Source organism: Falco cherrug, chromosome 9 (genome assembly GCF_023634085.1).
Source record: "Falco cherrug isolate bFalChe1 chromosome 9, bFalChe1.pri, whole genome shotgun sequence".
Lineage (NCBI taxonomy): Eukaryota > Metazoa > Chordata > Aves > Falconiformes > Falconidae > Falco > Falco cherrug.
Window position 1 is genome coordinate 29,561,620 of NC_073705.1, and position 27,292 is coordinate 29,588,911.

General features: G+C 36.8%; 1 protein-coding gene across 2 annotated transcripts in view; it reads left to right on the plus strand.

Annotated features, from left to right (window-relative positions):
* ADGRA1 (adhesion G protein-coupled receptor A1) overlaps positions 1-27,292 on the plus strand; it is a 277,366-nt gene that overhangs the window by 77,029 nt on the left and 173,045 nt on the right. Inside the window, exons 1-3 of one of the 2 annotated variants that reach the window (XM_027799650.2) lie at positions 70-184; positions 18,745-18,816; positions 22,613-22,684. In XM_027799650.2, coding sequence (XP_027655451.2) covers positions 22,653-22,684 — 32 coding nt within the window. In that variant the 5' untranslated portion in view covers positions 70-184; positions 18,745-18,816; positions 22,613-22,652. Of the gene's footprint in view, positions 1-69; positions 185-18,744; positions 18,817-22,612; positions 22,685-27,292 lie in introns of those variants that run through there. The other variant, XM_055720717.1, reaches the window with a different exon arrangement.

Here is a 27,292-nt window from a genome sequence, read left to right on the forward strand (position 1 = left end):
ATGCCTGGGAGGGTGGACCTGGATAGCAGATTGTTTTTAAGAAAACATCCTTCTTCTGAGTGATTTTATGTAAAAGAAGAAAGAGACCATTGAAATCCATTAAAAATGCTTTGTATTTTTGGAAATGTTTTTTAAAGTTTAGAAAAAATGGACCAGCTGGACTAAGGATTTTATACATTATACAGTAAGTTATCTGTTTTCTGGGTGACACTGTGGACATTTATAAACGCCAAAAATGTTGGTCTATGCCAGATTGGTTGGTGGGTTGTTTTTTTTTTTTTAGGGTGGGGGTTGTGGGGTTGGTTTTGTTTTGGGTTATTGTTTGGTTGTTTTTTGTTTGGTTTTTTTTTCCAGAAATGGGACAGGCTTTTTCTGCTACTGGAAAGGCTGCAGATTTCTGATATTTCCTTCAATAATTACTGTCTTGTGGAGCTTTTATGAATATTTTGTCTTTCCAGTGAATTGTTTAAGCTGTATTTGATTAGTTCAAAAGAAAAAAGGTTATAACAATAAACATGGTCATCACATTCCATGTTTTTCTGAAAGTAATTAAGACTTTACTGGCAAGAGTTCACGCTGTGGTAGCCTATAAATCTTATGCAGATCTTTAAATACTGGTGTCACAAAAACATTAGCTAAGTTGAACCAAACAGATTGGTTGGGAAGGAGCTTTTTAGTAGAGTCAGTATCATGAAGAGTCTGTGCCCAGGGAAACAGTTATAGAATTAACTTAAAATGAACAGTCCCCAGCTTCAGAGCAATCTGGGGCAATTTATTTTGTTTAAATCATGTTTTATTTAAGTTTTATTTCAACTGATACTTTGTATTTCTGTTGCATTTGAACTAAGTTGTAAGACAAGATTTTACTTCATTCTGGTCTCTCAGGGGTCAGTGACAAAACGCCAGTGAATTTTATTCTGATCTCTTTAGGGCAGGCAATATAACATCTGTGGCTTATCCTGCAAACAATTGTATATGGGTGAACTTATGTCCAGTCATTCTATATGTATACAAATTGGGAAAAAATGTGTTTGCACAGCACAAAAGAGCTCCAGCCGTGACTGGGACCTTCTGGAGTCTTCTGTAAGATAAATATAAAATCTATTATTCTTGTTGTTGGTGCTGTTCCTGGAAAAAAGTCGTTCAGTAAAAAGTATACGAAGTGCAAGAATAGTTCTAGGTAAAATCTTACTGGTGCAGCTGCTGAAATTATTCTGGACATCAGCCTCTGTATTTTATCTAATATGTAAAAGGCCAGATCTGTCGGCTTAGTAGAATGTAGCAATGCTTAGTCATGCGTAGCCGTGTGATTTTAAGTGGCTAACTTGTACAAGACTAGTACTACCCCAACCTGTTAGTAAATCTAGAGTAACAGCTTACTCCAAATGCCAACAAAAGTTTCTAAATGAATTGCAGTACTATACCCCTGAAAAAGACCCACATGTAAGATACAATCAAATTACAAAGGTAGGAAATAAATCACAGGTAGAAATGTGTTATTTCTAAGATCTTGCCATGACACAATTTAGATCACCCACTGAAATGCATGCACTGTTCAGTTCATACTTAAAATCTACTGTTGTATGAAAATAACTTTAATTACTAATTCTGTTGCTCTCTGCACTTGTAGGTAGTATGTCAGGGAATTATTTTATATTTGTATCACCTATGTAATTTTGTTTTGGATCAATCACCCCTACGTTACATACAGTCGTTCTAACTTTGAATCTATTTAGCTCTACTCTACACGAGAGGAGCTCTCGTTTAAAACAGAACAAAAAAGAAGAACCTCACCTAGCTGTCAATGTTTTCAACACTCACAATTTTTTAATAGCTGCAGTCACCAACTTGGCACTTAAATAAAGTAATAAAACTAAATGACTTAAACCAATAAAATGAATACTTAAATACACCATAAATCTTATTTCATACATAATAAACAAGTGTGTTGTCATCATCAGTTATGGAGGAATACGTACATGGTGCAACTAAAACTGCTAAATTTGTCTGATGATGATGTGTTGTGCTGAATTTTAACTTGTAAATTTTGACTTTTAATCTGCAAAATATTTTTGAAGGCTGCACACAAATATTTCCATTATCGCTTTCACGTTAACTGTACATGTTTTGATATAGCATTTACATTTTAATTTCTTGAAAATAATATAGTATATTGTAAGTTACCAGAAATTGTGCAGGATACTGTCAATGTAATGTTAAAATAATATGGAACTTGCATTTGAGGTTATTATGTTATTAACACACATTTATAAATACACCTTTTTTTATTTTTAGAAAATGGGGGGGGATATTTTGTTTTGAGGCTTCCAGTTCAAGAAAAAAATAAGCCTCTCATTTTGTGGTTCTGTATGTTCAGTAATACATGCATGTGCTTTTTTTTACTCTGCTGACAATTTCAGAGTCAAACTATTAACATACCTTTCTTGAGCTGAAAAAAACTTATTTTCAAAGTAAGTTAAGCAGTCTTAACTGCTTTTCATAGTTTTGTTATTGTGTGAGTTTCATTTCTTTTAAATTTAGAATGGTTGAAATAATGTGTAATGTTTATTTTGTCATATACAATTTGGCAGGAATGTGGTGGTCTACTTAGTTTCCTGAAGTCAAGATCAGCCTCTGAGCTTCTCTCCCTCATGCATGTATGTGCTCAAAAAAGAGACAAGGGAGTGAAGAAATCCAGGCCTATACATTTGCCTGCATATAGCTCTAGTCAAATCAAGAGGCTGCTGAACAAATTGTATGACAGCATTGTTCTCTTTTTAGGACAGTTCTCCCATTAATGAGTCTACTTCCAAACAGCAGCAACATTTTTTTTTTTTAATTGTGTTTTTAATTTGTTTCTGTAGGTAAAAGCATAATTACTTCAGCATTGTATTTGATTTGCACACAATTCTTTGCAATTGGCATTTTAAAAGAAAATTATCTTTATTTTCTTGATGTGAAAAATATTATATATTGATGGATGAGCATGTAATCTGTGTGAAAAATGTTTTGTTAAATCATTAACACTAGGTTGTTTGTCTGTTGGATCAACGGCCTTTTGATGGCAACAGAGATTTCACTGTGATAGATTTTAATATTCTTCTTTTCCCATTAGGACAGGGAGCAACAGTTTTAAAGCAGCCTCTGTTTCACTTTGATATGAATAGATAAATTGTCAAAGCTGCCAACAAGAATGCTTTCGTATTACGGGGTGTGTTGTAAGCAACACTGCATGCAGTGTTCTTGCTGGTAAACACAAACAGTGTGCATTTGGTGGTGCAGCCCAGTTCTCATCCTTCAGCTGAATTTAATGAGCTGAACACTGTGATGAGATTTTGGAGAACTGGGTTAGTGTGTGCTGAGTGGGAGACAGATATGGGATGACTTTTTTCTGAGTTGCCCTTTCCCACCACTTATCAGCAGAGGGGAAGGGATAAGAGTGGAATATGTGCACAGTGTATAATGTTCCACAGGAAAACACTGTTCTCCAGCATTAACCCTTTTTAAAATTCCTATATTGGAAAGGAAATGCAAAATCTTATTTAGCTGTATGCTCCACGTCTTTTTTGAAATTAAAAAGGATGATTGGTTTTCAAAGTATTGCCTGCAGTATTTCTTAGGGGTATTGCACTTTGTCATTACTTCTTAGAGATTTGAGCTGCAATCCCCAATGTGCACCTCAGCTCTCCACTTTGGAAGGGAGCATGTGTCACATTAATTATGCTCTTTGCTCTGGGTTGCTCCTGCTGTCTTGTCTGGTCTTTGCTTGCTGGATTGAAAAGAAAGTTGATTCTGGTCTTGGCCTATTTCGAAGCCATCTGAAAACAGCTAAAAACAAACTAAACCCCAGCCAAATGGGTAGTACATAATACATATAGTCCTTAAACAGAAAATTTAGCAGCTTGCTAGCTGAGGAAGTCACTAAGGCTCCCATCATCCATAAGATATAGTAGGCTTAGTGGTTCTCAGCACTGTCATGCGTAACACAGATATTTAGCTTTCAAAATGTAATTCTCATCTATTCTTTGGAGGCCTGAGCTCTTTATCCAGTGGATGGGGAGAGTCAGCTGTGTAAGAGAATCCAGCCAGCCACCATGCTGAAGGACTAAACAGGCACCAAGTGCTGAGGGAAATGCTGAAGCCTGATGACTCTTTCCTGTGCAGCCCTAAGCTGGAATACTTTGTGGGACAGGGATTTGCAACCTAATAATTCTTCTGAAGCCATTCTTCTTCACAGGCATAACTGACTCCATATTTTCTTTGGTAACCTGGTCATTGTGCTTTTGTTCTTTCTATACTAGCCTGCTGGCTGGAGGATCTGCTTGGGAAGAGGACTCAGGTTCAGTCTAAGCACACTACACATTTCCTACCTCTTTGGGAAAGGCCTTAACCAGAATGTAGGTCTTGCTGAAGTGGACCTGTGCCAATATGCAGTCAAGAGTTTAAGATTTATGGGACCAGAAAGAAAAAAAAAAACCCAGAAGTGGTCAAGTGTCACGGGTATTTTATTCACAAGGAGAAAATGGGTTTTGCTGTAAACATTCATTTGATAAAATACAGTAATACTGTTTTAGGGAACAGAGACCCCTGTCTGTTTCTTCGGCTCCTGTGTGTTTTAAATGTAGGTATGCATCCCTTCTGGGCGAGGACGATGCTGGAACAGTCTTTCACTTTCCCAGCTCCAGTCACTAGGTTGTCGTAGAAAAGATGGATGACAACACTTCCTCACCGCTTGGCCGTTCTCCAGGATGCTGGGCTGTGCTTTCTTTTTGTGGCTTTGCCGAGTGCATTCCTTTAGCCTGCCTGGCCCCACAGAGAGCCAGGGTGTGGGCAGGTCTTGTCTGCAAATCCCGAAAGAGCTTTTGTAGGAGACCAGCTCCAAGGTGTGCAGCACATGTGGCACCACTTCTGTGCTTCGGGAACTTGCCAAGTGACGACTGAGGCACCTGCAGCCATTGGGACGTGTAGGAGGTGGTGGTGGGGGGGGCTGTAAATTGCACTCTGGGACTTAGTACCTATGTTAGGCTTAACTTTCACTTTAGTCAGCCTAAGAGCTTTTTTGGACCTGGGCCAACACTTTTCCAGTTGTGCTTCGAGTGGCCTGGTACATATAACTGTGGCTCTGCTTTTGATATGCTTTGAGTATTTAAAAGTGTTGAAAATTATTTCTGCCATTCAGGTCAACTGATTTGAAGAAAAGATTAGCTGGTCTTGCTTTTTATTTCAGAAATGTCTGTGCTCTCCTGTTTGTGAATACTTTATGTGATTTGACTAGCTGTGTCCCAGTATTCTTTTCTGGTAGTGCTTGCATAAATATAATAGATTTTTTTAAAATATTGGCTAAATGAAAATAACCTACAAAAGGAAGACTTCCCAAAGAACAACATGTGTGTTATTTATTGAGCTCTCTGGCAACTGTTGCTGATCTGTTGAGCTATTTTCAGAGTTCTCAGGAAAAGGATGAATTCAAAACTTGGTATTGACCTTAGAAAAGTCAGTGTGACCTGTTCCCTGATAAACCAGTTTCACATTAGAGCATCTGTTAGGGAGATTCACAGTCATCTTTTAATAAAAATGTCAGATTCTGCTAGTTCACAAGTAGATATAGTGAACTTTAATTCACAGTTACCTGGAACTGAAATCAGTATGAAGCACAGGGTTATTAGTTGGGTTTCAGCTGAGAAGGTTTGAGATTGCTTGCAACAAAAATGGCAACTTAGGAAATACTAGTTTGAAACAGCATTGTTTCACTATTAATAAATCTCTCCTAAAGGAAGAAATATTTTAGTGGTTTTGCATAACAGGGAGACATGGCAGGGTCTCGGGTCAGATTTGGTTTTCTTGACAAGTGAAGTAGCTGTTGAGGAGAGACGTTTTTGCAAACGACCAGTTGAGAAGTTCAGGTACTGTGATGCAAACTGCATACTAAATGGTAAATGTCATATCAAATAAAAGAATATAATTTTGCAATTAAATCAACATAAAATACTAAATGTTAAGTCCTTTCTAAATTTTCCACAAATGGATCTTGTTCGGTTGGTCATATTATATGAGACTTTGAAAGAATAAGAAAAATGTAGTCCTATTGATATATGGTAATATAAACTTGGTTTATGAACGACTAGTAAAGCCTCGTCTATGAAAGTTTCCTTCATGAAGAGATGCAGGAGGCATTTGGAATACGAGATGTAATTTGACTTGATCAGTACTTAAATAATTATTTAAATTAGATGTAGTATGTAATTGAAATACTTGGAAGCTTTCTCCATGCCATCATATTTTACTGGTGCAATGGTCATTATCTTTGTGCTACTTACGTCTCTGATACAATCAAGACATTTTAACCTTTATATTACATTAATTATCCTAGTATCTAAACAGTTCATATCAGGGCTAAAGTAAAGATTAAGATTATTAGATTTTTTTAGTAGGAATGATTGCAAGTGATGGTCATAATCCGCAATTCAATAATTCATTTTACTGGATAAAAATCCTAAAAAGCTATTTTTTAAATTTTTGGCTAAAAAGCATTTAGATCACAGTCTAGTACTGGTGTTTTATGAGTAGGTACTGGATTCATCACTTCTTAAAAGGGCAAAACATACTGCATGTATCTTTTAAGGTGTAAAAGATAAATATATTTCAAAGTGGGAGGAATGAATATAAGACATATTTTTATTAAATATAATCCCAGGTAAATATTTTAATGGAAAAACATCTTCAAGATCATTACAGTTGTATGAATACAAAATGTGCAGAATGTGACAAAAGCCAGGAATTACTGCTTGAAACTCAGTGGATAGCAATATAAGCAAAGGGAAAGAAATACAGGGAAAATCACTGGTGGTTAAAAGTGTGTGAATTGTTCAGAAACAGAGTAAAAGAAAGTTGTATTTGACAACCGCAGGCAGAAATGACAGGTCATAATTTGCAGATCACTTTTGCTGTCAAGTTAGAATGAAAAGGATCTTTCCTGTGTTGTTAGTCAGGACAAAGCACCTCTAAAACTAATACAGTACCAGTTTCTCAGGATCAACTGTAGAAGAGGAATATTGTCAACAGGAATAGACTCCTGACTTGGAATAGTCTAATAGTCTACTAATTTAGTTACATTTATTAGATGTAAGAGTTGTTATTTTAGGGAAATATTTTGTACACTTCTAAAATGCAGGTGTGTAAAAACACTTCGTAGTGTTTCGTAGGAATTTTGCCTGGACACTTGCTGTTAAGTCATCATTTTCTTGCAATATAAATTGTTCTTGTATTGTTGAACAAACTGGTTGATTAGACACTAAGATTTTTGCTATAGCATAGTCGTGAATAGATTTATCGGAGGATTCCACATTAGAAAAATTATGTAAGGTGTCCTATAAAAAAAATTCTATATTAGTAGTCATAAATGACAGGATTATAACATAAACTAACTCTTAAAGTTAGTTTATAAGCTATTTAAATAATGAACAATTCCTTTATTATTATTTTTTTTTAATTTATGTAACGTGAGGTTTAGCTGTATTTCAGAAAGTCACTTAATTGAATTTATGAGCATCTAGGCTCCTGTTTCCCATTAGAACCACAAATACTTCAGTTAGTCTGATGTGCAGTCAGCCAAGGTCAACCCACCACAATGATACACTTGCTCATCTGACGTTTTATGTAGTGATGTCATTAAGATAACAGATGATTTGTGTCAGATGCTGTCATCCTTTAAGAAGATGTATCAAGTGCAGATTTATAAATACATGTGGTAAAATAGCCACCATAAAGCACCTTTGCTGCCACCAAGTTTCTTCCTTAATACTTCCAGCTCTACCAGCACTGGAAACTATTAACAGTTTTTTCGGTAGGGAAATATTTGGATTAGGATTTATCATATATGGGCATGATTCTGAGCTTTAAAGTGAGATATCCATTGCTGACCAATCTCCTGTCTGTACGCTTTTATTCTCAGTATAGCGTATGCACTTTACTGAGAAATACAGTCTTTAATTCATTTCCACAACTAACTGAAAATAAAATAACCCGTTAGGAAACCAGCATGGCACAGCTGGCTAGTGGAGAAATTGGGCTGTGGCTCTCCAAAGCACTCTCTCAAAAGTGGGCTTTTCTGCCCCTTTCATGCCTGACTGAACTTTTGGTGAATAAACTGAATTATTTGTCAGAGAGAATAGCTGGGTCCCTGGCCTTCCACAGGAAGACTGGGGAAACACAGCACTGTTCCTGAGAGGCTGAGGGAGAGGCCGTCTGAAGAAGGTGCAATAAGAGATGCCATGAAGATACAGTTGAAAAGACAATCTGGGAAAAGTTTTATTACTCTGTGTGGTGAGAAGGACAGAAAAAGAAGTGATAAGTAACTGAACAAAACATACTACCAGCCTTCAGCAATAATTATCTCCAACAATAACATGCATCCTTCTTTCCTCGCACTGTTTTTTTTTTGTGCATCCCTTCCTGTTTTCTCCATTTTATGGTATACTTTCAGGGTTTGAAGACCTGTGGGCATTCCTGTGTTCCTGTGGCCCCCGCTACTACTGTGTATTATTATGGCTGTGTTGATTTTTGCTGTTTTTCTTTTTTTAATAATCTTTGTATATTCTAGAGCTGAATAACTGAGACATTTATATAAAATAAAAGATTAAAACCCTGTAATTTTGTCTGAAACACTAGGAAAAAACCAACACAGAATGGAAATAATTGAAAAAGAAGATTTTAAGTGAGACCCACAGGGACAAGTTGTAAAGTATATGCCAAAATCTTAATATTTATAATAGGAGAGGTTTTGGCTTGAAATTAGTATCAGTCTGGCACTTCTGAGGTAGAAGGAATAGAATTTGTTAGTTTGTTTACAATAATTTTTACTTGAAAATCTCACAACATATATATTGTATGGCATAAAAAGTACATGGTGATGAGCTTAAAGAATGTGTAGAAATTGTACATTCATATAGATCCTCTGGGCTCCTTACTTTTCAGCCTTCTGGTTTGCTCCATCATTCATCCGTATTTCATATGAAATTTTAGCAAGAAGTATTTTAAAATTTCTGGCAAATACCCTTGGGAAAAGTATAAATATAAAAACTGTGCAGTGCAAATACTTAAGGAAATTTTTCAGAGCAGTTGAAGACAATACTTGTTAACCCTGATTTCTGCAGGAGAAGACAGTTCTGCCTGCCTTCTTATTGGCACATGCGGTTGTTTTTTAAATTACTTACATTTGTCTAAGTTATTACCAAAACCCCAGTTTATATAAAACAGAGGCTTCTGGGGAAGGATTCCCAGACCAGTCTTTCAGAAAAATTTAATTCCTCTGAGATAAACTGCTTATAGACAGTTCTCTCCTGTTATCCTTAAACCACTTCTTACTGACAGTTTAAATTGGCAGGTTTTTATGTAATTAATGTTCCCTCCAACATTGGATGAATTAAATGTTCAAATGGTCTCTGTTTTTAATCCCACCCCCGCCCCAGAAAAGGTTTCCTAATCTAGGCAATGCTGGAATGTATCCAGGCATTGCGGTATTCCCGGGGAAATAGGCAGAATGGCTCTGAGTGTGCGTGTTCCTGGAGATGGGTGAAGGTTATGGCAGTCTTGTTCTGTCCATCTCCCATCACAAGCTAAACGATGACTGTAGGTCCCTCGGGATGCAGTATATAATCAGTCACTATGTTCTTTGTGATATTGTTAATTAAGATTCTTTTTTTAATGAAATTGCATAGAAATACTAAGCAGGCAGAAAGGTGGAGTCCCTCCTTGACATTTTATAATTGAATCACCTTGGTTTTAGAAGTGTTCTACTTCTGTCTTACGAAAACACTACGATAAAATAAACATTATATGAAAGATGATTCATATTTTATTGATATACACTGCATAGTAAACTATTATTTTGGCTCAAAACTACTCTAAGCTAATCTGTAAGCCATCTGCAGGTACTTCTCTTTTGCTTACAGCTCAGGATGGAATTCTTTCTTCTTTTCTATTGGGTGTTTTGAGCCATGGGAGAAAGTATTTCTCTGAAATTTAAATTTAAATTCAATTAAGAATTGCTTGTATTTTTCCAAGTCAATATTGTTTAGTAACAGAAAAAGAATCAAACGTTTCCTTTTAAAAAAAACGAAGCTACTGAAAAGTACATGATACAATGGTTTATATGTTTTATGTTTTTTATAGCTAAAACCCCATACTTTCATTACCCTGGTACTCTGGTAATCTCCCTTTTTTATTATGGAAAAATAATTCAGATGCACTTCTGAAAATACTGGTTCAATTTCCATTATTTCATTTTCAAAATTGTAATTATGCTGTTAAACTGGTGGGCCAGAGTTTGAAATTTGACCTAAGAATATTGGACACAACGTTTCTGGAAATCTGTAACAGGCAAATAACTTCAGTCTTAGAATGTGGAATAACAATTTCTACACTCAAGTTTAAACCTTTCTCAGTAGAAAGTGCTTTTTTTTCACTTTCTAAGTGTCTGTCTTACATTTTGTTTTGCCTGTGTACTTCATATAAAAAAATAATAATAAAAAAGTTGAGGATACTTTTTTCCTTACTTTTCCACTTTCTTTGCAAACAGTTTTCTCACAGGTTGGAATTCAGCTCAGAACTGATTCTTCTTCTTCTTCTTCTTCTTCTTCTTCTTTTTCCCCCAATGGTTAGTCTTTTTTTTTCAAAAGGAGTGGAAAACGTGTCAAGCAACCTAACCCATGCTGAACTGCCTTCTAGGCATGAACACACGCAGAAGTCCCAATGGGTGTAGAAATTAAGGAAGCCTCTGGCTCTTTTCAGCCACCAAAAGTTTCTGTGCTCGTCATGTCTCTACATAGTCATGGATAGACACAAGCTCCGCTATCGTAACCAACATAACGCCAAGTCTATCACTGCATACCAGGGCACGGTTGCCAACACTCATGGAGGTATTTTCTGCTGGCCCTGCGGAGCTGCCTGCAAAGCTGTGGGCATGGAAATACACTGTTATGTCCTTCCCTCGGCATTTATTGCTTTGGACGTTTCAGTCTTGTTTTAGCCCCATGGAACTGGTCCACGGGTCTCCTGCTGGGCAGCACAGCAACTCTGTCTTGACTCCCCAGGTTTTCACGGCCAAGCATGTGCTTTTGCACCTACACAGCCAAGAACTTTCAGACCTAATGTGACCCTACCATATATCTCTGTATTTGTGCAATTTCCCAGGAAAAGAAAACATATATAGGAACTGTTGTGTATGTTTGGAATTTGAATATTTTGCTGAGTTTTTTTCTTCTTGAAAACAGGCCAAAGAAAAAGAATCTGGAAAGCACAGGTGATTTTGCTTTGTTAGAAAATGCATTTAATTTTGAGCTATAAATAACAAAATTCTAAAGTAAAATCAGGTGCCAAACGTCTTTACGTCCTCATCGCAGATTCTGATTTTTGAAACTATATTTAGAGTGCAACTAGAGTTTATACCACCTAAATTAATCTTTTTAACTGTTATTTTCTAATATATATATGTAGAAAAATGTATTAACCAAAAATCTGCAGCAGAAGCCTGTCCTGCTTTACCCAGCTTTTTACTCCCTTTTCCTTATTTGACATAATGCTCCGTCAATTAAAATACTCTGCGCCTTATATTCTTGATCTATGATTATTCCCATTAAAATGAAATACACTGTAACATTCTGTGAGATACTGTGAGCAAGCAAACTGCCGTAAAGCCTGTATCTGTTTTGTTTCAGCTGCCATTATTGGCACTTTGTTTAACATTTTTAGGCATGTTCCTAAACAATGAATAATTGCCAAATTACCACAGCACATTTGACATGAATGAGTCATCATCCTTAAATTAAAAACAAAAATGTGATGACCTTTCTGTTGTTCTAGATCTCATTATTGCCATCAAGTGACTGGTTTGAAACTTTTGATCATTCATTAGTACCTTGAACAGGCAGCAGTTACTTTTTTTTTGTCTGGTCCTTACAGTCTATTGTTTTAAGTAATCCAACAAGTAATGCCTTTGATTAAAAAAGAATAATAAAGGAAAATGCATAATCCACATGCACCAACTTGTTAAACAAACAAAAGTTCTGTAGTCTCTGTGTCTGCAAAGGCAGACGATATTGGACAATTAGCGTTCATGTTTATGTGCACATTTACATTGATCATCTTGTGGGAATCATCTAAAAAAAAGATTTATCCTTACACATTGAAACTTAACTGCAACACAACTATCACTCTTCTGATTCTGGAAAGTAGATTAAATATCCACTCTCATCATAAAACCCGAGTTCTGCAATTTCATGGGAGAGCTTCAGTTACTGGTGGTGATACCAGAGAATGGGTATCACTTAACTTGCCTGTTTCTCAGTCTACAGTGTATGACTGACAATGTGTTCACTAACAAGGGAGATGAGAATAAGTTTTGATAATATCCAGGTCTGCAAAGTATAATAAGGAGGCGCTGGCTCCTAATAGGTATGGTACAGATGGGTACATTTGAAAAGTCTTCGAACAGATTTTACCAATATCATCTTCATTCTTTGTTCATGTATCCAGGACTGCTAACCCTGATGTGTGACCGCAGGACAGGTGCCAAATGTTGTCTTTCATCATTGGTTATGCCTCTTCCCTACCGCCGTGATCATAATGATGTTTTAAAAGTGAATCTTCTTCAAGGGTCCTGAGTCTGCATTCATTTCTTGGGCAAAGGTGCCATTTATTTTAGCTGCAATATTTTTCATAGGAAAGAAGTGGAAGATGTGACCTTATTTTTTTTTTTCCTGTTGTTGTTTCATAGTAATATGCAAAATATGGAAAGTCAGTCATATTTCACTGGTATTTGGCATCTGCTCAACAACTGATTGCTTTTCTCAGAGCTTTTTTGGAAACTTTGCAGCACCATAATGACAGCTTTCTAAACACAGATGTCCTCTTGGTATAACCTATAATTTTTTATGGAAGATGTATTGATGTCAGGAATTTGAACAAAGTACTGGAATTAGTTGAACATTCTTGTTATGAATATGTATTCAAAATATCTACAGTACATATAGTGTAAGTTGAGGGAAGAATATGTAGTGTCTGATGGTATAGATGGTGGTACAAAATGCCCAAAGTGTCAGAATGTAGTCCTAAGATAAACTGATTCTTTTGTTACCAGATTGTGTGTATTTTAGCGATTTTCCCCACTATGTTTTACACTAAGTAAGTGCATACTGTGAACCCGAGGCATCAAGAATCTCAAGAACACATTTAGATAATCACGGATTTGGCCACGAAAGATGTCTAATAGCTGAGAGGTCTAGAGTAACTATTAAATGTTCTTATAAAGTCCCATTAGTAGCCGCTTCCTCTTGTTTCATTTACCACTCAGCTAATCCATGAGGAAGTGAATATTTCAAACATGTATTTTCCCTCCTTAAGTCATCTGTTTTTGTTAAGGTAACTTCTCTTACATGTCTTTAGTAAGTAAAAGTCAGTTCACAGATCAATGTGTAAGATTATAAACTCGCAGCAGCTTGTGATGCTTAGAAATCCTCAAGTGTTTTCACCTGTGGGACTATTATTTGCATATACATACAAATTATCTACATACATGTAGGAGGACAGTGCTTAATGGTTATTATATGTAATTTATGCAAGTTCAGACTTAAAAGGAAACTCTCCTCTGTTAACTTGCTGTAACTTTGAGATTGGGTTTTAATGCTAACATGGTCCATTCTATATTATTCTTTTACCTGTGCAGGTCTAGTTAAGATCAGCGTGCCATGCAGCAAGTCTATCTAGCAACTGTAATAAAATTAGGGGAAAAGAATTCAAATAAGTATTGCAGAATTTTGGTGTTGTGCAGCTGTGCAGCCCTGATATAAGTACTGCAGTTATTATGGCTACAGCTAACTTAGTGTAACTTCCATCTATCTATGCTTGTACAAGGCACTTGGTTTTGATTTATTTTCAGGTCACACCACGAGATACATACACCCACACCACTAATGACACGTCACTCAGATTCAGAATAGATACTTTAAAGTTAGAATGCTGCATCAGAAAGGATGCAAAACCATAACTGTCAGTTAGAAAATGCTTTCTTTTTGGACTTTAACTGGGTCACGCTGTGGTCGTTCAATATTATGATACTGGGGTTCTTTCCCTTTCCTCTGACTTTTGGTTAATGTTAAAGTCACTTGCATGGCATGTACGCATGTGTGCATGTGTGTGGCCCAGGCTCCGCTGCTGTTTGGCATGCCTTGGTTCATGACCTTTTGCCAAACCTCAGCAGTAGCTCTTAGGGAAAAAATGTAAACATACAACCAAATTTACTCTGGTTGCTTTATTTAGCTCAGTGAAAGTTGATACTCATTCCTATAAGGCTTCAATATAATAAGCTCTTTGCTAAATTAGAAAATGGGAGAAGCTAATGTAATATTTTAATAAAAGTAGTTTTGTAAGAAATGCAAGTGGGAGGCAAGCAAATAGATTCTTCTACTGTAGAAGTAAAATTTGTAAGTGACTAACAGTTGTGATAATTTTATTTATTAATTTTAATCTTCATTTTAGTCTTCAAAGATGACAAGGAAAAAAACACCTATTTTCTTAGGCCAGAAGTGTATGGAAACATTATGGAATAATATTAATTACTAAGAAAGTGCTAGGATTGTCAGCAGTATGATCATCTACACTTTTCTGAGAATATCCTTACTAAAATGACCTACCTAATTTAAGCATAATTTCCAAAATAAGGAGACTAGATGCCTTGTTTGGAGACAGTGCAAGTGATGGACACTTTTCCTTCAAATGGTGTTCCTTCTACTGACGTTAAACTGGCCTTTTTTTCTTCCTGTAGATGATAGTTTAGGATTATGTTGATTTTTCCTATGTGGTTACGTTATGGGGAAACAGAGCAGAGTTTCCATAAACTAGGACATAGTGTATTTCAGTAAATGGAAGACCTTTTGTCTACTTGGTTATTTTGACTGGCACTAAAACTCACCTGCCAACAGTTTGCCACTCATACTGACTCTCTTATATTTGTTGTGAGCTGTTAACACTTGGGTATAAGAGATGATCACTTCCCCTAATTACAAGTAACAGAACATTTAGATGAGTTGCCAGTTAACATAGAATGTGTGTAATTGATACAAGGATAAATGATTAAAACTGTCAGTTTCCCTTGCCTGAAATGTGGATATTTGCTCTGAACTATGCCTCTTAAGTGGTTTTCAGATGTGTCCCAGTGTAAAGCCTGAGATAAATCAGCAGACATCCAAAGGATTTGTAGTATTGGGTTGAGGGGGGGAGCTTGTTTGGTTTTGTTTGTTTGCCTTGTAAGTTTTAAGTATACAGAAGTTCACGTGCAAAGGACAGTGTCCTTTCAGTCTTCTGCCTGGGACTCACTTCTGCAGGTTAAAAAAAATCCTTTAACCAGAGTACTTACATATGTAACACTATGTAACAATATACATCAATATGTAACAATATATAACATTATGTAACAATATATAACAATACTTAAAAAACATGTAACGGTATGTAACAATACATAACAATATGTAACAATCAATATGTAATAATATGTAACAACAAACAAGAGGCTCTATAGTCCATTCATGAGGATACTGTGTGTAGTGCTGTCTAGGGAAGGCTAAGCCCTGATATTTGGTGTGAACAGAAGCAGAGCAGACCAAGCTGTTTAGTACTGAATATCTGAAGGTTAAAAATGAGGCTTTGGGTCACCCACACAGCAAAAATCCTAAGCCACCAAAGGAAAATACAGTCATGTAGATTAACTTTTGCAAACACTGTTTTATCTTTGCAAGTTGATGGGGCTCTGAAGAAGACACTGCAGAAGTTTTGTGTAAAGAGTTTTATTTATGAGAAGGTGTGAAAAATTCAGAGTTAAAGAAATCATCGCAACTTCTTGAGCAGATATAGGCAGAGGAAAGATGAATCTAGTACCTGCTGCTGGTACCAGGGAACTAAGACAAAGATGTTTGACCACAAAGTTTAAGAAGAACCCAAAGCTTATTCCAGTTCTTGGAGAGTGTTTTCATTCTAACATCATCCTCTGTATTTAATTTGTGATGACTATTGTCGCTTTCATCCAAATCCAGGGGACGAGAAGGGGACAAAACAAGGAAGAAAACTGTCTTGCATGCATTAGGGAATAGGGAGACGGGCAGAATACCTGCAGGAGGATGGCTGTATCCCCTAATTCCTCTCTGTTGTCCATGAGGTGGTTGTGTGCTTTGCCAAGTCAGAATTGGTGCAAGCACCAGCCTTGATGTCTGTGTTTCTGCAGTTGTTTTGCTTGTGTGATTTTCATGAGAAAGGAAAGAGCTTAGCCCTATGCCTAAAATTAATCATGGACTGTGTAGCTTGCTTATGAATGCTCAAATCACCATCAGGATCCTTGCCCAAGCTCTGCCCCTTTCTGTCTCCTGAACTGACACTTTCCTTTTTTTCTCCGCCCCAGTGTGCCACCTTTTCTCCCCTTGCCTCTGGCTCATGTTGTTGCTTTCTTGAAACTAGGGAATTGCATGGGCTCTGACTCTTTCCCAGGCATTACAGGCATACTTACCTCTGTACTGCACAGTAGCAGGGAAGAGGAAGCACTTCTGGGTTTTATGCTTTTTACTGGATTAGGAACAAGTGAGGGACTGCCATTGTGGCTCCGGCAAATAGGAATGGCCATGCCTGAGGTATCTATGTATGCATACAGTCATGCGTCACTGTTTAAACGTTGTATCAGTACTGGACAACTGGAATAGTTGGCCCATTTTTAATATGTTCTTGTAATATCCTTTGCATTTGTGTTGGACTGAGATTAGCATATTTTATTGAATTTATTTGCATAATGAACAGATAATAGTTTATTAGTGAAAAAAGCAACTGAAAAAAACTAAGATAAAAACAGCAAGATAAAAACAGCAAGAAACTACACCACTGATTTTCAGATATGCATGGCCACAAATTTTCTAAAATTTCATAGCTTTATGAATGCTTGTAACCAGTTAAGTTAATCACAGGTACACTTAATAAGTAAACCTATATGCTTTGCAATGCTTACATTTTAAAAAGACTCAAAGTGTAGCCTATTGTTTGATTTCAATTTTCCTGCCTTTTTCTGGTCCTTTGCTTTTTTTGATAATGTCATAAGATGAGGTGCAACATGTCATGATGAAAGTGCTATGTAGAGCCAGCTGGAACAAAGAAAAAAATGAGAATCTGAAGTTATTGGACAGAGGACATTGCCATATATAATACCTGTGTATTATACCTTGCTGATTATGCAGCATAAACTTTGAGCTGACTAGACTTAAACAAATGCTAAGTGATTATCTTGAATCTTGTTTACAGTTAGGATTTTACAACTTTATCAACAGAATATCTATATGTTATAAACTGAGCTGGTATTCCAGGTTGTTTTTTTCCTATCAAAATTGTGGTCTTGCTCTGCTGTGCATTTAATAGCTCCGCATGTCTTTTATGTAACACAAAATATCTTGTACATAAGTAATCAGAATATCTTATCACCTTCTTAAGGACTCTTAGTGTTGCATATTGCAAGTTGAAAACTGAACTTGACTGTTAAGAGTCTGACTGAGATCTTTGTTAGGGACAGGTCACTCATCAGCACCAGCACTAAAATGAAATGGGTAGGTGTGACAAAAGTGCATTCAAAATATCTGCAGATATGAGTACCAAATAGAGACATATTTATGATTTGGACTTTGAAATTAAAATATATCCTATTTGGGATGAAATCTTGCCCTATTGAGGGCAACCACAGCTAGCGGAACCAAGATTTCATCTTGTGTGCATTTTATTTGCAATAATAAAATAAAAATTCATAAATAAGATGACTCATGTGGCTGTTGATACATCCATACTTTGGCAGAGTCAAGCAGTGTATGTGCAGTAATATCCTGGAAGTGGCCAGTCTGAGTGAGAAACAATGCTGGTATTACTGTGCAACAATAGTTTCCTATGAATTGCAAATTGTCAGAAGATGAACACTGACTCTACATGAATTTACCACATTTATCTCCTAGGCCTGCTTATCTAATTGCACTGAAGGCATTTCCTCAGGGTTCACATCACAAGAGTCTTGAGACAATTCAGTAGTAAATCTCTGTGGGGACTGAGCTGAAAGCAATGTCATGGCCCCAAGCACTGTGCCAAGAGCAGATGAGATTACTAATGCCAGTGAAATATTCTTTATCTGTGCAACAGCCAATCCTCTGGATTGTCACCAAGTGCAAAATGAAGCACCTATCTGCCAAATATGAGAAATTGCTTGTATTTCAGGACAGAAACCTGACCTGTTTATGTCTCACATGCCAGCTGCTTTGCCTACATTAGGTGGAAATGAGAAATTTATTAAGTGTAAAGTGCACAGTGCAATGAATAAGCAAACTAAAAGGCTCTTGCTTTGCTGACTGATTATTTTGTTCACTCATTGATTAAAATATTTTTCCTGGGGCAAGAATGGCTGATAAGCTTGTTTTGAAAAGTATAAATAGGAGAAGAATTAAAACAAGCAGGATTTTTTTTCTAACATCTAATCTTAACCGTCTTTCTTAGAAAAATATGTTTTTATAAACTGCAAATGACAATGTTTTTGATGTTACTATTCAAAAGAAATTCATTATTGGTTTTAGCTAAGACAGATAAAGGTTAGAATTTCATTACATTTTGTACTCCTTGTGTATAACAGTAGTACAGTAGGTAAAGTCAAAATTAATTGCTCTTCCTATTATGTCTCTCTAGAGATCTGAAGAATAATTTGATCAGCACAATTGAGCCAGGGGCCTTCCATGGACTTTCAGAACTGAAGCGGCTGTAAGTATTAATTCCATTTGAATTATTCTGAAAATTGTGTTTGTATTGACATTTTTGTCCTTGGGCAATGCAAATATGCCACCAAGCAATAAGCACATAAGGATACCAGCTGTAAAATAGAAAATCTCACACAGTGCTTCTTAAATTTACTGTGCATTTTTCTTCTTCTTCCCCTTTCTTTTTCTTCCATTTCCCCCTTCCTTACCTTTTCCCATTTAAAATTATGTTTGCCTCCCAATAAATATCCTAAGGTGTCCATCTACAAAGTTAAAACCCATACCTAATTAATGACTTAGCAGACAACATAGCACTACAGACATTAATTAAAAATAAAACCAAGTGGTTTAAATATGTGTAAATAATGTTTTGTGCTAGGCTAATTTTTTTCATTATGTAAGGTCTAGTTTACTTTTATCACAGACCAGATCTATAAAAATTTTTTTAGAAAGGAAATTTTGTCATGCTTTAGATTTTGTCTACCATTTTCATACCTCTCACATTGAATCTGCTTGATATTTTTTATTTTTAGCATCGTTTTCTAAGGAAACAAGATTTATGCATTATGTTCCCTGTCCATCATCCTTGCATTCCTCTCTTTGAAAACGTTCTCATATACTTTTGAAAGCACTGGCTGATTTTTAAACTGCATTTATAGAGGGTAAAAATATCTAAGTTAGTAAGATCGTACAAGTGGACCTTTTTGCTTTTAATTAAAAAGGACTGCCGACCCTCCTCAGTTCTACTCAGCCTAAAGGAAAAATGAGATGAACCTGGTTTTAGTTATAATTTTCCGAATGACAGCATCCAAATGTCTGTGTACTGGCTAACCAGGCCATCATCACATGCCTAGCCATCGTGTGTGCTGCCTTACGTGTGATGAGAAAACCTGTGAGAAAACAGGGATTATGGGAAGATTTAGATGAGAAGGAATGTAAATCCACGGAAAAAGAAGTTTACAAATCCTTCTGCGTTTTTGCTCTGAAGGTTCAATTCCCTAACTGCTATGTACATGGAACACTGCACAACCTAAGTAAAAGATTGCCATCTCTGATCACACAGGTAGCAGTATTTTTTAACACCGGCCACTAAGTTTTAGCACATTTGGGTAGAAAGCCAATGACATAATAATAATGAAGTTGGAGTGGCATATACATTTTTAATACAAAGAAAAATATTTGGTTGAAACTTTCTTGCTCGCTCTGTGTACAGGGGTAGCAATACAATGAAATGATCGAAAAGAGTGCTAATTGTTGCTGTGGCTGCATACTCTAATAACACAACCCTGACCTCTTGTGGGAAAAGCAAGAAACCTGTGCAAGTCATGGGCTGCACATCTGAAGACTGCACAGGTGGAGCCTTAGGTCAGCCAGGAGGGACAAGCCAAGGACCAGGAAGTCATTAGGCATTGGGGAAAGTGAGAAGAAAAATTCGTCTGCAAACTAGGAATGGCAATGTTGAGACTTATCATGCTAGATCTCAAAGAAACCCTTGTTTCTGATATGAACAAGCAACGCTGGGAGCAATCTAGAGACAGGGAATTGATTATTTGCTAGACTGCCACGTGTTTGGTTTCATAGTAAGCAAGAAAATCTCTGCAGTCCTTCGCTGTGCAACTGTGTAGCAAGCATCTGAGCAAGAGGAATAAATAGTGCAAACTCCTGTTGGATGCTGAATACAGTAATTACTTTAAGACTGTACTTTTCATTCATATCTTATTTCATATGTAAAATATAAATGATGCTGTGAAAAGCAGAAGCTGATGTCATATAAGCAACTGCAAGAGATATGGCTATGGCAAGTCACAGACTGCAGGCTGTCAACATCAGAATGTTTTCTTTGAATGATTTGGAGAACTGTTATAATTTGTATTTGAATGACAAACTGAATTATTTCAGGAGATTACTCAAAAAGGTACACACAAAATTGATGAAAATTGAAAATTTATGAAGCACTAAAATTATGGCACTTGACTGTTCAGCAAAGGAGAGTTTTGTTTTTTCTAACATCAATTTTACGAGTCAGTATTAGTAAGTTAAATATCTTACTCCTGAGAAGGGACACCAGATTTGTACGTTATGAATTGAATTATGCCTAATATAACATGTGTTAGTCTGGAGGAATGTGCAGCAAGCTGTCTTTTCTTTTTGCTAAAGTTTTTTTAGAAAACATGTTTTGCAATACAGAGATTTCAGTCACTGCCATATATCTTACTGTGAAAATAACACTCATTGAAGTAAATGTTGAGAAAAGGGTATGTAGCCTTTCATTTTGTTAAAAATATCATTTTACTGTGTGCCACACTTAAGAGAAATATGCACTTGTTTTGATTAGTTTAGCTGAAATTTACTTTTGCTACCGAAATTATGCCCCACGTAGTGATGCATTTCTGCCATACGTGTTCAGACATTGCTTAGGCAGAAGCAAAGTCTTACCCAACCAAGAATTCTGGGGACGTTCTTGTTTAGTGTTTACCTCTCCTAACAGAAAGATGTATAGATACCTATAGGTATGTATGTTTTAAACTTGCATTTTTAGATTTTCTGTGTAGCTTTCATTAGGAGAACTTGCAGAATAATGCTAATATGCATTTATTGCACTATGTTGTCATCTACACTATTTTCTCGGCTGTTGCCTGCTTAATATCCCTGACAAGTATTTAAGAAATATTTTCATTCTAATGTGATGTTTCATCATTTAGTTAATAATTTTTTCTTTGTCTGATAGAAGAAGACTTTGTAGTAAATACTAAAGAAACTGCCTTTGTGTTCTAGCTAATTGGATATGTCTCCATAAAGCAGCAACCGGATTTGTCAAGCTACAGCCTTTATTCTCCCATTTGATTACTTCAGTGTTCTCATGTAGCCATAGAAAAATAGAGAACCTGCACAATGTAACAAAGGAGTTGGAAGACTACCACTGGTTATAAAACAGAAATATATTCAGATAAATTTTAACATTTTAATGGATTTATAATCACCTAAATCCTTACATTACTGCAATTACTTAAAAAAATCATACTTGATAAGAAGGAAAATTTGAGTCAAGGTTGAAAACCAAATATGTAAAAATTAAATATTACTTCAGAATGCACTGCGGGGCAGTTTTCATGTTGTTATCACATCATAATTGTTCATGCCTATTTTTGTCTCCTTCCTGTAAGCATCCTATACATTTCCTATACATTGTATTGTATGTATGACTTAAGCAGAAAACAACCATTCACCTTTGTGCAGACATAGTTACAGAACGTAATGCTTTGTACTATTTGTGGCCTGAGACAGCCACACTATTGCTCTTAAAAGATATTGCCAAGTGCTTATCAATACTGACTTTCTTACTAGCTCAAAAATTAATTGCCCTCTGGTTTCTTTAATTTCTTCAGCAAGAAAGGATGCTGTCCATGAGGTGAGACATTAGTAGACAGTAAAAATATGTCAATTTTGGCTGAATATTGTGTGCAAAAAAATGGATGTTATTTTTCATAAGTAGACAAACATGTGCTAGTAACTTTGATAAAGAAAATTCTTTGCATTGGAAATAATTTTTGGGGTTTATTTGCTACATATAAAAATCATATTTTAATGCAATTTGCGTACTTTGCAGTATGGTATGTTGAGTTGCGGAGTATTGCTCAATAGTGTTAATATAAAAGTTGTTAAATCTATTTAATTCAGCTACATTACATTATGGAAAAAGATCTTATTTCTCATTTGTCTCTAATTCCTTAAGCGTTAAAAATGAGGCTGTGTATGAATAAGACAGACCTAATGTTTCACGTTTTTTTGGTTTCTTTCAGGGATCTTTCAAATAACAGGATTGGTTGCTTAACACCAGAAATGTTTGTTGGACTTAACAGTCTTCACAAACTGTGAGTATAATACCACTCCTGTTTTAAATAGGAGAAATCCAAACTGTCACATATCTTACCTGAGAACAGTTGGTTGTAAGAAGATTATAGTTTTTGTAGTAAAAAAAATACCCTCTCCTGAACCTTTGAATGTAGTGACTTGATATTTTAAAGAATCATAGAATTGGTTAGGTTTGAAAAGATCTTTAAAGTCATCAAGTCCAGCCATTAATCCAGGACTGCCAAGTCCATCACTACACCATGTCCCTAAGCTCCACATCTACATGTTCTTTAAACACTCCCAGGGGTGGCGATTCCACCGTGTCCTTGGGCAGCCTGTTTCAATGCTTGACCACCCTTTCGGTGAAGAAATTTTTCCTAATACCCAATCTAAACCTCCCCTGGTGCAACTTGAGTCCGTTTCCTCCTTCTTGTCCCGTCACTTGTTATCTGGGAGAAAAGACCGACTGCCCCCCTGCCTGCAGCCCCTGTCAGGCAGCTGTAGAGAGCGATAAGGTCCCCCCTGAGCTGCCTTTTCTCCACATTAAACAAGCCCAGATCCCTCCACCTGCTCCTTATAAGACTCATGCTCCAGACCTTTCACCAGCTCCATTGTCCGTCTCTGGACACCCTCCAGCACCTCAATGCCCCTCCTGCAGTGAGGGCCCAATACTGAACACAGGATTCGAGGTACGGCCCCACCAGCACCGAGTACAGGGGCACCATCACTGCCCTAGTGCTGCTGGCCACGCTCTTTCTGATACAGGCCAGGATGCTGTTGGCCTTCTTGGCCACCTGGTCATGGCGCTGGCTCATGTTCAGTTTGCTTGTCAGCCAGTGCCCCCATGTCCTTTTCTGCCCAGCAGCTTCCCAGCCACCCTTCCCCGAGCCTGTAGCGCTGCGTGGGGTTGTTGTGACCCAAGTGCGGGACCTGGCAGTTCTCCTTGAACCTCATACAACTGGTCTCAGTCCGTTGCTCCAGCCTGTCCAGATCCCTCTGCAGAGCCTTCCTACCCTCCAGCAGATCAACACTCCTGCCCAACTTGGTGTCATCTGCAAACTTACTGAGGGTGCACTCAATCCCTTCATCCAGATTGTCGATAAAGATACTAAACAGAACCGGCCCCAACACTGAGCCCTGGGGGACACCACTTGTGACCAGTCATCAGCTGGATGTTCCATTTACTACCACTCTTTGGGCCTGGCCATGCAGCCAGCTTTTTACCTAGTGTAGGGTATTACCTGCCCAAGCCAGAAGTAGCCAGTTTAAGGTGGTGTTTCTATTTGTAATTAACACTTTTATTTCTTGCATCTAGTCTTTTTGTGCATCTCAAGTAAATGTTTACATTTCCCTTAAGATGGGGCTAACTTTCATTTCCAAATGGGTGTAGATCCAGGACTTTCTGTATCGTTGTCTGTCTGATGCCCTGGTGTATAACAGAAATTTGAATTAGACCTTTCTTAAATATAATTCTCAAGTGACATTCTTTTTACGCTTTTTCACTTTGAATAATATTACTTAATGAAATTACCAAACCTCTCATCTTCAAGAATGTTCACTTCCTCTTGTATGATAGTTCTCTTCATATCGACCAGTCCTTTTTTTTTTGTTGCCAGGTTTCCTTTCCACATGCTTACATTTCTGAGCCAGAGTCGTTAGTGAAAGCACTAAATACAATCAGTCACCAGACTGTTTCTGCAGAACAGCAGTGATGTCTCACTCCGCTCCCTTCTATCCTTCCATTATCTTACAGTGTCTTACAATAAATGCACTTAATGCCAAGTTCTTTGTGCTTTTATGGGTGTTATGTCCATGTGTCAGTGGAAGGAATGATGATTCTGGTAACCTGTTGGTCTGGCCTCGTGTTTGATGCACTAAGTGAGTTTTGAAAGAAAGAAAGAAATGTTGGCAAATCAGAAATATGCATCTGTTGACAATGTATCATGTAGTCAGATAAAAAGATGACTAATTCTCTAGACAAGGGAAATGATTTTTTGGGTTTTGTATACATCTAACATGATACTATATAAGCAGGAGAAAACAATTAACTACTAGTGTTTTCATGTGAGTGGAATTATCTTAGAAGGCCTCTAGTTGCCCAGGTCTTTTCTGGGTTTTAACTAGTTCTGCAGAGCAGTAGTTGTACTATAGATGGTCTTGGGAAAGGTTCTTTCCAGAATTTAGTATATGCTTCTCCCATAAATGCCTATAATTAAAATGACCAACCTTGCTGAACAGAATAGAAATCAGGAGTAATGGAATATATTTTGGCTATATATAATATCTACTCTTTTTTTACTTTTTCGAATATATTAGTATTGTTAAAGTGTCTTTTGCACCGTGTTCTAGTATACTTTCCAAACATAATTTTTGGTAATTCTCATTGTCCTATGCTTTCTGTCTTTTTGCTAACCTTTTCCTGTTTCTTATAGTCTCTCTACTTCTTTGATCTTTTTAAAACTTGAATTCTTTTTTCGAGGTTTGAGATTTGGCTATTGATCCATTTAGTCTATCTTCCATTTTTCTTATCTGGGGGTTAAATTACCTTTCTACCATTGACTCAACAAATGGGCCCATCCTGCCTTCCAGTTCATGTCCTTTAGTAGTTCTTCATTAGTTATTATTTTTATTTCAAAAGCATGTCCTTTGAAAATCAGAGGCATAGTAATAGATAAGTGTAATTCCCCTTTCATCTGAAGGAAATCAGTTCATGATTGCTTTGTCAAAATTTATGACTTTCTCTTTTGTAGGGACAATCGTCCTTACCAAACCAAAGTCAAGAGTAGCATTGCTTTTGTTGGGTCAGTGATTATTTTGTGAAGAAATACAACCACAATCTCAATCAAGAGGAACTATGCTCTGCCATTGATAGTATCATTTGATCCTCAGTCTCAGAAATTTCATATAATGACATAATGCTGATAGTAATTATTTGAGCTAGGATCTCATTTGCCTCTGGTGTAAGAACCGGTGATTGTTCATTGACTGCAAGCCAATGCCACCTGGTACTTTTCTAACACTATCTAACTTTTTTCCCCTTTGAAGTTCATGCACACTTCCCGGAATCAAACTTTTGGAACATTTTTAAAACATAATAAGTCACCTTTCTGTTGCTGCTGACACCTCTGAATTGTGTTTACTTGTCATTTCAGGGGTATGGGAAAGCTGTTCTTTGAAAAGGTTATGGAGAAGCATTTACTTAGTCTAACATGAGTGTATATAATTGTACCCAGGAAAAGATGACAGGTTCTTAAACATGGAACTGGTTTCAGAGCCATGAAGTGTGGTTTAGATTACTAAAGAAGCAGTATAAAAGATATATACCTATGTGCTGATTTATGCAGTTGTTGATTGTGGTAATTAGAGCTCTCCTGTGTTGGCAGAGATAAGTGCAGAAGGATCTTTGCAGGCTGTTGTCAAACCAGTAGGGAGAGCCATGAGTCCACTGGAAGGAGCAAAGGACATAAATCTTTTCATGCATCTTCTGTGAAGTACAGAAATGAGATTTCCTTACCCTGTTTACAAGCAGAAATACCAGGCAAAACAAAGTAATACAGTGTGATTCACTCAGTCTTGCAAGTCTAATTCAGTTTGAAAATATGGAATCGGAGCTAAAAAAATCAGTTCTAGGCCCAAACTGACATGTGACATTTAACCAAGTGATATGATGCATGTATCTAAACTGAGTAAGGTAAAGGTATGTTTAAATACCTCACCAGAATGAAGGGTGAGAACTGCCTGAGCTTTCAGGGATAATACAAACACTCTTCAGAGGGCTTGATCATTTTGTGCAGTCTATTTTAGAACAGGACAGCCTACAGAATTCCTGAATTAAGAAAAAATGAATTAGTACGAATCACCTAGTATTGTTTTGAAAACACGCACACATACAGAAGCCACAAAAAATTGTAAGCCTCTTGGTAATGTAGAAAAGACTTTTACCCTGACTGCATTCAGGTTGTATATTTGAATGATTAGAAATTGAATTTCAGGTTACTAATGAAATCTAAAATTTCACACAGCTCCTGAAATTACTGCAGCCAGTGAGTTGTGATTATGTTCCTTGAGACTGATCTAATTTTTACACCTTCTTGGATTTGATGATTTGTGCTCTGGAAAATGATTCCAAAATGCTTTCACTTCATATGACAGATGTAGCTGACAGTGCCTCAGACAGTATAAGAGGAGATTTATTATGTCTTCTAAGAAACTAGCTTAACTTTTTTGGCTTATATATTACCCTTTGGCTGTGTTTATGCTGTGATGGGGTGTGCATATTCTAACTGGGAGTGACATAATTGAATGCAACAAATCTTCCAAACCTCCTTTGGCCCCTCAGTGGCCATGTTTCAGTGCTTTGTTCCAGAATTATGTATGCAAATATATTACTGCTAGGTAACGGAGCTGCCATTCAAATTAATTATATTTAATCTAAATATCAAGAGCTGTGGAATACTGGGATAATGCCACTGTACTGATATGCCAGATTTCATTTCCTTAGTCCCCTATAAGTCATCTCTTCAGGTTCTGAAATGTTGCAGCCTTAAATCTGTTTCAACAAGCAGGTACTGCTGGATCTTCCTTTTGGAAGTTCGAAACAGACCTTCCTCCTTCCTTCGAGTTGTTTG